The sequence below is a fragment of the Canis lupus genome, chromosome 25 (genome assembly GCF_048164855.1).
Source record: "Canis lupus baileyi chromosome 25, mCanLup2.hap1, whole genome shotgun sequence".
NCBI lineage: Eukaryota > Metazoa > Chordata > Mammalia > Carnivora > Canidae > Canis > Canis lupus.
Window position 1 is genome coordinate 5,318,278 of NC_132862.1, and position 14,823 is coordinate 5,333,100.

Below are 14,823 nucleotides of genomic sequence, written 5' to 3' on the forward strand. Positions count from 1 at the left end.
CTCTTTGAGAGCAGAGACTCTGGCTTACTCCCTGCATGTAGCATGATAATTGAGTGGAAAAAGATCATTTTAAACTCAAAAATGGTGGGCAGCCCAGGTGGCTCAGCGGTTTAGCGCCGCCTTCAGCTCAGGGCATGATCCCATGGTCCTGGGATCAATTCCCGCATTGGGCTCCCTGCATGGAGCCTGCTTCTCCCTCGGCCTGTGTCTCTGCTTCTCTCTGTGTGTCTCTCATGAGTCAATAAATACAATCTTTAAAAAAAAACAAACTCAGAAATGGATTTTGACTTGAAGGCAAAGGAAGTATTGAGTAGAGTTGGAGGAAATTATAGAAGTAGACATTTTCAAGCAGGGTGGGGAGTGATGGCAGCAGAATGATTTGCTGGTCAAGTGTGTCAGGTAGGTTTAGGTGGGTGGCAGGGTTAGGCCAGGAGAAAGAGGCCACTGAGGGAGATAAGGTGACCCAGGCAAAAGACGATGGTGGCCTGGACTAGGGTGGTGGCAGCAGGGATGGGGAGAAGTTGACAGACTTGCAAAAGTTAAAAAGTAGAATTAACAGAATTGGGTGGTGGGGGTAGGTGAAGAAAAGAAAGAGGTAGAAGATGAGGTGTTCTAATTTGGCAGCAGAAGTCCTTAGTGGTGCCTTTTCCTGGAGTAGGGAACCCTGAAGGAAGAACATGACCTCTCTGACCTCAGGCAGAGAGGGAAACGAGGAGCTCTGTTTTGGACATGTTGAGTTTGAGGGACCTCTGGCATACTCAGGAGGCATCTGGACATTCAGGGCTGCAGCTGGCAAACAGAAGTTGAGAAGGAACAGATGTAGAACTAGAAGAAGGGTAGATAGGAGCCACAGATGCCAAGGTATGGGATGTAGAAAAGGAATGACTAGAGACCAGGGGAAAATACTGCTGAGCCCCCTCCCCACAGGCACCCCCACGGCCACAGACACAAATGCACTGGACGGGTTTCTCTTGACAGCAGTTTTATTTGATTCAAAAGTGAAACTCAGACCCTGGCCCACTCCAGTGGTCATGGGGTAATAATGGCAGTAGACTTGTTCTGGGGATTGCTGGCCTCTTACTAGGACGAGATAAGGGGAACATACAGGTCATATATATAAATATGTGTCAGGGAAGGGAGGGAAGGGCCAGCTACTGCTGGCTGGGTAGGGCTTGGCCACAGGCCAGGGAAGGGGTGACTTGCGTCATCCCCTGGACACATGCAGAGCAAGAGAGGACTAATTCAGTACTGGTGTTAGGGTCTGGGGCTTGGAGCAGGCCTAGGGCGGTGTCAGGGAGCACCAGACCAATGGGGTCAGTAGCTGTGAGTAGAAGACTTGTCCAGGTCACTGCGCTGCTCCTTCTGGGACTCAGTCACCACCTGCTGGGGGCAAGGCATGTGAAGGGCACAAACCATTCAGCACCACCCTCCTCCCCTCTCCTTTGGGGCATGCCCTCTCCTCCAGCAAAACCAGCCCAGGCTCCTGACTATCCACCCACATCTCTATCTCCCTGTCTCCCTCCCGCCCCCAAAGACCACTAACCCACAATACTCTAAAATCAGCTGCAGCCAGAAATAATATGGGCGATGATGGGGCCCCAGGCTCAAGTGGTCCATCTCACCTCCCCATCCCGGGTCTCAATGGTCTTGATCAGAACCATCTTCCTGCTGTGGCTGTCCTGCGGAGGCTCCACCTCAGGCACTGGAAAGAGTGGGATGAGGGGGTGGAGGAGAGGAGGCTTGGAGTGTCTCTCCTTCTAAGCCCTCACTCTCATCTATGAGGGGAGGGGGTGGCAGGGCATGAGGAGCAGGCGCGAGTGTGGACCGGGCCTCAGTAGCTCATGCACAGAATCCATCCCTGAGCAGAGCCCCGGCAAGAGTCTGGTCAGGGCAGAAGTGGACAAGGGGACAGGCAGGTTGGAAGCCGGGCGTGGGAGACTCACCGCTCGTCTTCATACTTAAGGACGCGAAGGAGTGGACCGGCACAGAGATCCTGGGAGCCGGGCAGGCAGTCAGCGACGCGGGCGGGCGCGGGCGGCCCTCCTGAACACCCCTCCCACCGGCCCCGCCCCTCCCCCTCCCGCAGCCCTGCCCCCACCTGCTCTCCTCGCCCTCCAGCAGCTTGCGGTAGGTGGCGATCTCGATGTCCAGGGCCATCTTGACGTTGAGGAGCTCCTGGTACTCGCGCAGGTGCCGGGCCATCTCCTCCTTTAGCTGTCGCAGCTCCTCCTCGAGCCTCGCGGCGCCCGCCTGGTACCCGCCGGCCTCCAGGGCAAACTGCTCCTCCAGCTCCCGCAGCTGTCTGAGCAGCGCCTCGTTCTGGGGGCAGGGGGGTCACTGCGGGGCAGCCTTCACCCTCCACCCCCCCCCCCCGGGGGCGCGAACCCGGGACTCACGGTGCCGCGTAGCCCGTCCACCTCGCACGTCAGACTCTGAATCTGGCGTCGGGACTCGTTCATCTCCTGCTTGGCCTGACGCAGGGCCTCGTGGTTCCGGTTGGCGGCGTCGGACAGGTCCGCGTACTGGTGGATGCGAGGCGGGGGGGGGGGGGGGGGCGTGAGCCGGGGGACTTGCCTCCCCGCGGCCCGCACTCGCCGGGGCCGGCCGGGCTGCGCACCTTGGACTTGTACCACTCCTCGGCCTCCTGCAGGTTCTTCGCCGCGATGCTCTCGTACTGCGCGCGGATGTCCCGCAGCGCGGCGGTCAGCTCGGGCTTCACGGTGGCCTCCACCTCGACCTGCTGCACCTGCTGGCTCTCCACGCTCACCTGCAGGTCCCGCAGCTCCTGCCGCCCGGAACACCGAGTTGCTGAGATTGCCGCGCGGATCCCACGCGGGCCGCGCGGTTCACTCAGAAAAGAGGGAAAACTCTCGAGTGAGCAGAAGGGGGCGCCGGGGAGTGCAGCGCGCGTAGGACTGCGCGGCCGGCGCCCGCGTACGCCCCAAGCCGGCGGCCAAGTTAAGGTGCAGCTCCGCGGCGCGCCACCAGGTGGCGCAGGGGTGGGAGTCAAACCACCTGTAGAGGGGCTGCGTCTACGCCGTCTACACCGCGAGTGTCCCTGCTCTTCCCCAGGCCGAGTCCTCCGCTCCCCGCGCCAGGCTTCTCCGGCGCCCGCCTTCCGGCGCCAGCGAGACCACCTGCAGCCTTTGAAGGCTCCCCGACCCTCGAGTCCACCTACCTCCTCATGTAGCTTCTTGAGGAACTCAATCTCGTCCATCAGGGACTCAATCTTGCGCTCTAATTCCAGGCGGGACAGGGTGGCGTCGTCCACGTCCTTAAGGGGGTGGCAGTTGGGGGAGAGGGGGTTCAAGAGCAGGGAGGGGCTGCTCAGGGCCAGGAAGGGCCAGGCCCTGCCTGCCAGTCTCTGGAGGCTTCTGGTCGCCTCCTGGCGCCCGCACAGGCCTCCCCAGATGCAAAGGCGGGGTAGAAGCGGGGAGACCGCCGACTCGGGGCCCGCGCTCACCTTGCGGAAGAGCACGAGGTTGTGCTCCGCATCCTCCCGCTTGCGCGTCTCCTCCTCCAGCCTGGCAGGAAGAATGGGCGCGCCCCCGGGGCTAGGGCAGAGGCTGCTAGTGTCCAGGACCCCGGGAGCTGCCCGAGGCCCCGGCCCACCCTCTCCCTAAAGGGCTGGGAGCGGAGATGGGAGCCCTGGATGCACCGGGCAGACCCATAACACCCCCCCTCCCTCCCTCCCCGGGGAGTCCGCGGGGCGCGGGGGGCGCGCAGAGCCCGCGGGCCACCTTGCTGCCCGCACGCGCCCGGGTGGCCGCGGGCGCCCCTCCCTGGGCGGCAGGGGGGGAAGCGAGCGGGGCGAGCAGCAGCCGCCTCGACGGCCGCAGGCCGGCCCTGCCCCTGACCTCTGCTTGAGCGCCGCCAGGTCCTCCGCCAGCCCGTCGCGCTCCACCTGCACCCGGTCGCGCTCGCGGCCCAGCAGCTCCAGCTCCCTGCGCAGCTCCCGCAGCTCCTGCTGGCACAGCTGGTCGGCGCGCGCCGGCTCCTGGCCCCGGGCCTGGCTCAGCTCCCCGCGCAGGGCCGCGTTCTGCTGCTCCAGGAAGCGCACCTTCTCGATGAAGTTGGCGAAGCGGTCGTTGAGCTCCTGCAGCTCCTGCTTCTCGTTGCTGCGCGTGGCCAGGAACTCCTGGTTGAGGGCCTCGGCCATGGAGAAGTCGAGGCGCTCCGAGGGCAGGCGCAGGAGGGCGCCCGCGCCGGCCCGGGGCCCGCGGAAGCTGCCCAGGCGCACGGAGGAGCCGGGGGACGCCGAGCCCAGCAGGCGGCTGCTCGAGAAGCGGGAGCTGGACGCGTAGGAGAAGGCCCCGGGGGACAGCGAGGGCGGAGGCCCGAAGGTGCGGCGGTAGGAGGTGGCACTGACGCCGGCCCGGAGGCCCGACGGGTGGCTCATGGCGGCGAGGCCGGGCAGTCACCGCGGGCAAGGCTGGTGGGGAGCAGGGAAGGAGCCGCAGCCCGGGGCGAGGCGGCTTTATAGGCCTGCGGGCTCGGGGGGGCCCGGGCAGCTCCTCCCACTGGCCTGACGGCGGGTCTCCGTGGGCAGGGGGACGCCCCACCCCTGCGGAGCCGCGGGAGAGCCGCACCCTGGCTCCCGGCGCTGGCGCCCGGCCTCCTCCGTTCCCCTGCTGCGGGCGGGAAGGAAGCAGGCCCCGCGACCACCGGCCACCGGCAGGCGGGCTGGGGGTCGGCACCTTCCAGCATCAGCGTCTAGAGCTGGAGCGTGGGGCGGGAGAGCCTGACGGAGCCGGGTTCCTGCCTGCAAGAGCTGTTAGAGGTCGGAGATGCGCAAATGTAGAATCATTACACTGTCCACCTGCAATTAGTGTAGAATGTGTGGTCAGTTGTATCTCAGTAAGAAAAAAAAAAAAGAATAGGGGCAAAGGAGGACAGAGGTTAAAGGGCAGGCTGCCGGCACCTGAGCGGTGAGGAGGTGGCCCCGCTGGATGGAGAGTTGGCCTGGCCTAGGCCCCAGGGCCTGTGCCTCTACTTGTCCCCTGAAGGGCTGGGCCCAGCTTCTACCTGCTATCAGCTACCCCTCTGTTACCACACCCGGGGAGAAATGGAGGGACACGAGGGCAGAGGGAGCCAAGGGGGGTGGGGGAAGGCTGGTCCCTCCGTAATCCCCAGGGCCCTGTGGAGGTCTGCTGCCTGGCGCCAGCTCCTCCGCTAATGGACTGGCCATTCCCCCTCCCCCTCCTCTGGACACTGGGCCAGGGGGTTGCCTGCTGATGTCTCAGCCTTAAAGACACAGCTTCCAAACCCGGATCCAAGCAGGCCCCAGCAGGGTGGGCACGGCAGAGGGGGCCGAGGGGGGCTGGACCCCACTCGGGTCCCTCCCAGGAGGGTCTGAGCCCTGCCAGAGGCTGAGCTGAATGAGCCAGTTGTACGCCGTCTGGCTTTACTGGATTCTCTCTCCCTTCCCCCAACCAACTGCTGCTCAGTCATGGGCCTTACGGGAAGCACAGCAATTCCTGAGGTGGGAAGGGGAGGGGGCTGAGGGGCTGCAGCCGCTGCCAAGGCTGAGAGATGAACGGACTGGCAGGGACCAGTTACCAGTATGGAGGAGCTGCAGGTCCCAGGGAGGGGTGGGGCTGGATGGGGAAGAGATGCAGAAAGAGAAAGTGCCCATCGCGACTGGTCCAGGGACTGAAAAGAAGAGAGAGAAGGCCCCAAAGCAGATCCACAAGCCTGTGCACACAAACGGATGCATGTGCGTCATAGCACCCCATTACCTATGTGCACACACATCACACTCACAGTCACACGTCCCTTCCTGCCCTCCCCCGCCCCAGTTATCGGGAAGGCTGATGTCTGGCCTTTGCATGTCTGCGGCTTCCAGAACTGAGGCACAGGCTGCCCCGGAGAGGACAGAGGCAGCTCAGATGGTCTGCAGGAGCCGGGGTGCTGAGGCCTGCTGGGTTTGCCAGGAGCCATGGGGCTGCTGCTGCTGCCGGGACTCCAGGGCTTTCCAGCACGGGCAGGTCCACCTCAGGCCCTGAGGACAAGAGTGGGGCATCTGGGGAGGCAGGTTTGGGACTCCAGGCTGGATCTCTGGGTGAGGGGGTGAGGAGGGCGGCTCCTTGGCCAGCCAGCTCCTCAGCATTGCAGGGCTGAGGAGCCTCCCCTCCTTTGTGCGTCCTCCGAGATGGGCCAACGCCCGCCTGCTCACATCCCTACCGCCTTCCTTCTCGCTCCAGGCCCCTCCTTCCTTCCGGGCCATTAGTCTCTCCCTGCACAGCTGCCAGGTCCTTCTCCTTGATGGGTCTGGTTTGGTTGCCAGGGGAATGGGAAGAGGGAGGATGGGAGAGGGGACAGGATGGTTCAACCTGGGCCTGTCCCCCTGACTTGTAGGAGTGGAGAGGGGTAGGGTGCAGCCCAGGCCGGGGGTAGGGGCTTGGCAGCTGTGTGTATCTGTGTGCATGTGGGGGGTGGGGATGGGAGTGGAGGGGATGCTGGGGAAGCTTTGGTGCTCCCTGCCACAGCCCTAGGCTCAGCTGCCCCTGGCCTGGAACCCCTGGACCCCAGCCTCGGGCCTGCCCTGCCCTGGTCTGCTATCCACGGGGAGCAAACGGGGAGTCCGAGCTGGTCCTTCCCAGGCTCTGTCTTTTTAGGGAGCTGCTGGCAGATCTGGGCCTTCGAGAGTAGCATAGAGGCCCCTTGGGCGGTGCTCAGGCGGCACCAGGTGGACCTCCCTCCCCTTCACTGCTGAAGCTCCCAGCTCATCACCAGGTGCCACAGAGGAGAGGGGACCTGGGCGTCCTCTGCAGAGCTCTGGGGGGTAAGGCCGGGGGCTGGGGTGGGGGAACCAGGCCCGCTAGCAAGTCAGAGGAGATTCCTCCCCCTTACCCAGAAAGAGCCGGGCCTGGGAGATCTTGAGGCCAGAAGAAAGGTAGGAGAGGGTCACAGCTGTCCGTCTGACTCCAACATTCTGTGTTGTACGAATTTAGGCTTGTTCCAGGGTTCTTCTATGACCCCCAGGAAAACGTGGATAATTGTACCTTCTACCTCATACTGTTGGTGGGAGGGGTAAACACTTAGGACACACAGGATAATGGCTGAAGTGTAAGTTAGTTTTACCATTAACATTATTGATCTCCCAAGTGATGGTGTCAGCTGCGGAATGCAGTGAGGACCTGAACTCCTTTTGGATTGTCCCCAACTCCCGGCTGAGAGCAGCTCTGGACGTAGGGTGGAAGGAGCCAAGTACCGCCTAGCTGATCTTTCCTCAATGTACCGATTTAAGACAAGGACTCGGGGGATGCCTGGGTGGCTCAGCGGTTGAGCGTCTGGCTTCTGCCCAGGGTGTGATCCTGGAGTCCCGGGATCGAGTCCCACGTCGGGCTCCCTGCATGGAGCCTGCTTCTCCCTCTGCCTGTGTCTCTGCCTCTCTCTCTCTGTCTCTCTCTCTGTCTCTCATGAATAAATAAATATTTTTTTAAATTAAAAAAAAAAAAGACGAGGACTCGGGATAGACGGCCTGGGTTTGAGCATGGCTCCTCAATTTACTCAGCTGTGTGCTTTGGGATTTGAGTGAGTGATTGCACCTCTGTTCACTCCATTTTCTTTATCCATAAATGGGGCAATAAGGATTGTACTTACCTCGTCATATTGGAGGATTAACTGAGTTAACCCCTCAACCCCTTAGGGCTTGGCACATAATATATGCTGTATAAATATTAGCCAGGATTATTATTACATGCCCCCCCCCCCCAATGCTCTGGTGAAGGCTTGGAGAGAAATGACAGTGAGATGCATTCAGAGGTTTGCAAGGAAGGTGAGCAATGAAGTTTAGGTTACTGGCGAGAGTGCTACTGAATGACAGGCCATGGACTCAAAGCTGCATGAGGAAGGGGCGTGTGGGCAAGAGAGGGTGGGAGATTGGGAGAGTGATGAGGTCTGTGGCTGGCCTTCCAGGCAAGGCCAAAGAACAGTCCTAGTCCAGAGGGATTGAAAGAGGCCCCAAGAGGGTAGGAAGTTGTTTTAAGAGAGTGAGATGCATGGGTTTGTGATTCTGGAGCTGGGTGTTTATGGATGATAAGATTTCCAGGGCGTTTTTAAGGGAGGCTAAAGTCGAACGAGGGAAAGGGCCATGGGAGAAGAGATCAGGGCCCCTAGCCCAGGCACTTACAAGCTGTGTGATCCTGGGCAACTTACTTGTCCTCTCTGAGCTTCGGTTTCTTCATCTGTAAAATAGGGATAATGAAACTTCCCTCCCTGGGTGTTGTGACATCTAAGTGATATCAAATTTGCATGTCATGATCTCGTAGTAGGCGCTGAGTACTATTGCTGGCCTTCTTCCCCTGCCATGTGACAGAGAGGAAACTGAGACACAGACGAGCAATGCCATAACCCTAAATACTTGTAACAAGTGTCAACTGGTGTCCCCCTGCCCTTTAGAGGTCTAGGATTGGCTCGACCTCCATCCACATGCTGGGGGAAGTCCAATGTCATCCTCAAGATCTCTTTGCCTTCCTAGTGCTTCCTCTTGACGCCCCTAGCTCCAAGTCCTGCTGCCCCTGCACCGCTGCCTATGCAGCCGACTCTCCGCAGTGTCCCAGATGTGGCACTCGGCACCATCCCTCGATTCTGTGTCTCATTTCCCCATTACTTAGGTCAAACTCGAGGGTCAGAGGGATGAAGTTGCCTGTCTGAGGGTGCACAGCAAGCTAACAGTGGCTCCCTCTGCACAAAGGCACGCCCTGGTTGGTCAGGCCCTGCTGATGGTCTGGGCTCTGAGCCTGTAGGAGCCAAGATGAGCCTCAGCCAGGAGGATTCCAGCTCCACACTTCTCAAGGTGGGTTCTGTCCCAGGCTGGCCCAGCCACAGGCTCCCCAGTGACAGACTGGCTGCACCAGAGTGGAATCCCTTCCCCATTATCTCCATCTGGGGGCTCCACTCCTCCCAGTTAGGAAGCACTCTGGGTATCTTCTCCACTCCATCACTTTTCTCACTGTATTGTACAGTAATAGCTAACATTTCCTATGTGGAATTTTACACACATTATCATTTTTAATCCTTATAATCACCCTTACAACATAGGTCATAGGTACTTTTATGAGTCCATTGTGTAGTTGAAAAAACTGAGGCCCAGAGGGGTTAAGCAACTTGCTCAAGGTCACGCAGCTAGTAAACTACCACTAATCTGTTTATTTTTTTGTATTTTTAAAAAAGACTTTATTTATTCATGAGAGACACAGGGAGAGAGGCAGAGATACAGGCAGAGGGAGAAGCAGGCTCCATGCAGGGAGCCTGATGTGGGACTCGATCCCAGGACCCCAGGATCATGCCCTGGGCCAAAGGCAGATGCTCAACCATTGAGCCACCCAGGGATCCCACACTAATCTGTTTATATGTGACTCCCCTGTCCCCAACAATATGATCTTTGAGGTCAGGGATCAGGTCTTAGTCACCTTTGTGTCTGTGGAGTTTAGCATAGGATCTAGGTCAAATAAGTGTTGCTTAAAAAAATAAATAAATAAAAATTTAAAAAAGTGTTGCTTAAACTAAAGGGAACTCTGAGGCACCTGAAAAAAAAAATCTTTCCCGCGGTAAATGGTCTGGAAAATAAAGAGAGATGTGTTGCTGCCACCTTCTGGTCAGAAGCTAGAATGACATCGGCAGTCAATACACCTAAGACTCCAGGTTCACGGAACATTGCAATTTGGGGAATTCACCATTATTGGACCTTCTTTCTGAAACAGAGAATAATTTCATAAGGGTGTGTAAAATAGAATAGCAACACTGGTATTAGGGGGTCAGAGCCCTGATTCCATCCCTTCGCGTGGTGTCTAGGAGCTTCCCCTGTACTGCCCCGGCAGCTCCCACCTGTAAGCAAAAGACCAGGGAAGCAGGGCCAAATCTGTTCTCTGCCTTCAAGCACCGTCCCCAGCCTCCTCACCTCCTACTATGTTCACAATCTCCAGGCCTGCCCCACAGTGTTCACAATCTGCCTTCCTGACCTTTCCAACCAGCTACCCCTCAGCTGGAGAACAGGAGAGCAGCTATGGAGCATGGAATGCGAGTTACTTTTCCTTCTCACGGTGTGGCCTGAGGCCTTGACCTAGTCCCTGGGGCCTTTTGAAGAGTGGATTCCAGTTCCCTACCCAGCTCTTCTGAACCTCTAGAATCTGCATTTTAACAAACTTCCTACGTGATTTTTAATGCACATGAAAATTGGGACTATTCCTGGATTAAGTTTTTTTCTTTAGATTGTCCATCTTTCCCCCATTTTTAATTTTTTTTATTTTTAAGATTTTATTTATTTATTCATGAGAGAGAGAGACAGAGAGACAGAGACACAGGCAGAGGGAGAAGCAGGCTCCATGCAGGGAGCCCAATGCGAGACTCGATCCCATGTCTCCAGGACCCGAAGGTGGTGCTAAACCGCTGAGCCACCCGGGCTGCTGCCCTCCCCCATTTTATTTTAAAGAGTTTCAAACACAGAGTTGAAAGAAGGCTGCTATAAACACCGATATGCCCTTCTCCGGGACTTACCAGTTGTCAATATTTTGCCACCTTTCCTTCGAAAGTAAGTTTCAGACATCATATTTCACCCCACGTCCTTCAGCATGCCTCTCCTAAGAACAAAGACACTTTCTTCCAGTACTATTAACCCAGTCAAGAAATTTAACATTGATAGAACACTATTATCTACTAGTTCTATTAGAATTCCCTCAATTGTCCCAATAATGTCCTTCCTAGCTCTTTCCCCCAATCTGGGATCAAAGATCAAGGATTGTATTTGGTTGTCACCCGGGCAGAGGGAAGAGCCGGAGCATAGGGGTAAGGCTGGGATGAACTTGGCATGTTTGAGGAATTAGAGAAACGTCAGTGAGGCTGGAGAGGGTGGGTGAGGAAGAGAGAGGAAAGGCGAGGTTGGAGGCGTGCAAAGGAGTCAGGGCACGCACGGCTTTGTAAATCAGAATAAAGAGTTTATAGCTTATTTTATTTTAATGCAATGAAAAGCTGCCGGAGGGTTTTAAGCAGGGGAATGACTTGATGTGATTTATGATTTTAAAAGGTCATTCTGAAAACAATTTTAGAATTGGGTCATCCTATAGAACAATTCCTCGACTCCTTAAAAAGTCAGTGTCATTTTTATTAAAGGTGGGCATGTTAATTTCCTAGGGTTGTCAAAAGAAATCACCACAAACTTGGTGGCTTAACACAATAGAAATTCATTCTCAGAGTCTCGGAGGCTGGGAGTCCAAAATCAAGATGGGGGCAGGGCTGTACCTCCAAAGGCTCTAGGGGAGAATCCTTCCTTGCCTCTTCCAGTTTCCGGTGGCTCCTCGTGTTCCTTAGTTTATGGCTGCATCTCCAATCTCTGCCTCTGCCTTCACATGGCCTTCTCCTCTGTGTCTACATCTTCTCTTTTCTTTATACAGAATTTGTCATTGGATTTGGGGACCCAGTTAATTCAGGATAATCTCAAGATCCTTAACTACCTCTCGCAAAGGCCCTTCTTCCAAATAAAGTCACATTCACAGGTTCCCGGATGTCGACATATCTTTTTGGTGGGCCACCATTCAACCCACCTCAGTGGGAGATTGTTCTAGACCAAAAAAAAGAGAGAGAGAGAGAAAGAGAGAGAGAGACCAAGATACATATATAAAACAACTAAATGCAGTGTACAAACCTAGATTGGATCCCAGATTTGAAGGGGTGGAAAAAGCGCTAATGGAATAATCTGTGTATTATATTATATGTAATGATTATTCTCTTTTTAGGTGTGAAGATGGGAATCTGGTTGTGTAAGGGATTGTTCTTATTCTTAGCAAGTGCCCACAGGAACACCTTTAGGAGCGAAGTGTCCAGACGTCCCATCCTAGACCTCCTTTCTAGTAGGCCAGTCCCACTGTCTTGGACACTATTGTGGTAGAAGGCAGAGGCTCTGGCTACTGGGTGAGTGAGACCAAGAAGGAGCAGTTGCAGAGTTAGTCACACCAGTTATCAGAATGGAAACTGACCCTCACCTTGGCCTCCACTGGATTCTGCAGGTCTCTCATAAGAGACTGTGCCTGACGAGAGCTTCTTCTCACTCTCAAGACAGAGGATGTGCTCTCCACATTTAGAGAGACCCTGGAGCAGAAACTTCCCTCCCCTCAGCCTATGGTCTCCACATGGAGTTGGCCTTGTCAGTCAAATGTGGGTGCATGGGGTTTCTTGAACACACCCCATTTCCTAGCAGCTCCCCCAGGGACTCAATGCCTCCTTCCAGTGAGTTTACAACTGGTAGGTCATTCCCTGGCCGGTAGGTCCCTGCCCGGGGAGGAAGCATGGCCACCCCATGTGAAAGGATGAAGGAGGTCATAGTGGGGGTTCTTCTGGGCCAGCTGATAATGAGCCTATAGTCTTGAACAAGTCTGATGCTCTGGTCCAACAACACAATCAGGAAAAACATTCTGTGCTGAGTTGATCCTAAGGCCTTCAGGGATGACTGGGATTTGAATGCGGCTCAACTCTAGGGAACATGATAGAGAACAACAGCGCCTTAGTGAGGCTAGGGCCAAAGAGGTTTGTGGTAAACTGTGGGCATCCTGTGTAGTTGGGACCGATTTATGGAGGGTAGGAAAGCTAGGCAGAGGGGTTTACACTCAAGATGGCTCATGTTGCAAGCAAAGAGCACCACGCCACAAATCTAGAAACCTGCTCTCAGGCCTGGGCCAGCCACTGGGCCATGCTTTCCACATTGGTTCAAAGCAAGGGGTTGGGTTAAATGATCTCTGGGATTTTTCCCACGCATACAGCTTGTTGAGTAGGGGACTCGGGGTATAAAAGAAACATTTATTAAAGATCATGGTGGGTCTCAGAGCACTGCTTCCCAAGAGCTTTAAGCGCTTCCTTCACAGGGTGATGTGCCAAGATCCTCTGGATAAGAAGGAGCGGCAGTCTCTATGCAGACAGGGGAAGGGGGCGGGGGGCGGGGGGACAGCAGGGGCAACTTGTCTTGGGATGGGACCAGAGCTGGATCATGCATGTGATCTCATCTGTGGTTGAAGGGTCCATTTTCAGAGTAGACCACAGGGAGTCCAAGGAGGGCAGTGATTTCCTCCCTAAACCCCAACTCTCTGTTTATTCAGATTGCCTCAGAGGAGGTATAGACTTTATGCTGGCCCACCCAGCAGACTCCCTCCCTCCCTCCAATTTCTCTGAGCCCTTTAGTCTGATACTGCAGAAGTTTCCAGCAGGTGGGAAACTCTGGGACACCAAGTGCTCCTCCCCCACTTTCCTAAAGAAGATGCTCTTGTCTGCAGTCATGACTCGGCCATCTATCTCATCCTACCTCCCGTGGGGAGAGGCCTGCTGACAGCTGAACAGCCAAGTTCAAAGAGTGGGATACCCTACAGACTGCCCTGCCCGCCCTCCGCCTGCAGGCCACGCAGCCACTCCTCTAACCGCTGGGCCCAACCGCTTGGGGAGCCCGTGCATCAGCTCCCAGCCAGGGAGGGCCACCATCGGTGTCTTAGAAGTTCTCACACAGTGTGGCAAGATGAACGTCCACCAAAAAATGTCCAATGTTACTAGCAACCAGAGGAAGGAATAAAATATTACTTGCACATAAAAAGGAAGAAGAGGAGGAAGAGGAAGCAGAAGCACTTTTGTGCCTCCCCAGGTGAATTCTCTCTGCAGCACACTGCAGATGCTTGGCTGGAGGGGAGGCGGGTGGGGAACTGGAAGTGGGGAAAGGGGTGACAAGTGGGAGAAAGAAGGAAGGGAGAAGTGGAAGTGAAGAGCAGAGATGAGGGGTGGAGTAGAGAGGGGAGAAGGGAGAAAGAATAGGGGAAACTGAGGCACCTGGGTGGCTCAGTGTTTGAGCATCTGCCTTCGGCTTAGGGCGTGATCCCGGGGTCCCAGGATGGAGTCCCACAATGAGCTCCCCTGAGGGAGCCTGCTTCTCCCTCTGCCTGTGTCTCTGCCTCTCTCTGTGTCTCTCATGAATAAATAAATTAAAAAAAAAAATAGGGGAAACCAAGTGGGTCAGAGAAGGAGAGAGAACCTCACAGGCTTTTTCCTCTCAAGGACCAAAGGGCCTCCACACAGGGAAACAACCAGTGGAGTGACCCCAATTCATACCCTGGAGCCCTCAGAATCCGGTTTGGTTCTTGTCTCAGGAGTCATGTTCAAAGCTCCTTAGGCTCTGGAAGATTTGGGACTGCCCCGGGGTCAGAATCCTCTGGCTGGGCTTCCTGGGGGCAGCTGACTCATCCAGACCCGGCCTCCTTGCTCTTCAACACCACCAACAAATCAGGTGCCATTCAAGGTCCCTGTGAAAGGGACGAAGGCACATTTTTTTCGAACCTGCAGATGTTCTCCGTGTGCTTTCAGTTTATGATTTAAGTTCAGCCAAGTCTCCTGGAAAGACTGAAAGGAAGAAGCAGATCAGTGTGGTTGACCAGGAACTGCAGGCAGAGGAAGGCAAAAGCTGACGGAAGGAAGGGGGCATAGAATCTTTGTTATCCCGGGGCTATGTTTGCACTGGAAAAGAGGATATACACATTTAAAAGGATCTTAATATTCTTCTTATTATTGTACCATAAGTTTCTTTTTTTTTAAAGATTTATTTATTTATTCATGAGAGACACACACACACACACACAGAGGGAGGCAGAGACACAGGCAGAGGGAGAAGCAGGTTCCACGCAGGGAGTCAGACGTGGGACTCAATCCCAGATCCCGGGATCACCACCTGAGCCGAAGGCAGGCGCCCAACCGCTGAACCCCCCAGACATCCCACCAAAAGTTTCTATGAACTATTGTGTAAGGCTTTAAAATTTTTATTTTAAGTAGGCTCCATACTCAAAAACATGGGTGGGG

General features: G+C 55.7%; 1 protein-coding gene across 8 annotated transcripts; it reads right to left on the reverse strand.

The window, feature by feature from the left end:
• Positions 1-965: 965 nt before the first annotated feature.
• Positions 966-14,541, reverse strand: PRPH (peripherin). Of its 8 annotated transcripts, none has more exons than XM_072798036.1 (14): positions 14,083-14,541; positions 11,242-11,560; positions 10,501-10,583; positions 6,853-7,017; positions 5,560-6,270; positions 3,858-4,819; positions 3,464-3,524; positions 3,179-3,274; positions 2,618-2,785; positions 2,397-2,522; positions 2,099-2,319; positions 1,944-1,993; positions 1,623-1,702; positions 966-1,383 (listed from the first exon to the last, which is right to left on the reverse strand). In XM_072798036.1, exons 6-14 carry the CDS (start codon positions 4,397-4,399, stop codon positions 1,315-1,317), a joined length of 1,413 nt encoding a protein of 470 aa, XP_072654137.1. In that variant the 5' UTR covers positions 4,400-4,819; positions 5,560-6,270; positions 6,853-7,017; positions 10,501-10,583; positions 11,242-11,560; positions 14,083-14,541; the 3' UTR covers positions 966-1,314. The 8 variants fall into 8 exon arrangements, with proteins under 8 accessions (XP_072654137.1, XP_072654136.1, XP_072654134.1 ...); XM_072798035.1 differs by having other exon boundaries at positions 4,922-6,270; XM_072798033.1 differs by adding an exon at positions 9,531-9,698 and having other exon boundaries at positions 3,858-6,270.
• Between the last annotated feature and the right edge of the window lie 282 nt (positions 14,542-14,823).

What these genes read in the sequence shown, in the direction of transcription:
- PRPH (XM_072798032.1), bottom strand. Translation starts at nt 4,399, where the DNA reads ATGAGCCACCCGTCGGGCCTCCGGGCCGGCGTCAGTGCCACCTCCTAC. An exon ending in ACCTCGTGCTCTTCCGCAAG is followed by an intron (nt 3,275 to 3,463) that starts GTGAGCGCGGGC and finishes CACCCCCTTAAG; the next exon opens with GACGTGGACGACGCCACCCT. An exon ending in CTTAAGTATGAAGACGAGCG is followed by an intron (nt 1,703 to 1,943) that starts GTGAGTCTCCCA and finishes CACTCTTTCCAG; the next exon opens with TGCCTGAGGTGGAGCCTCCG.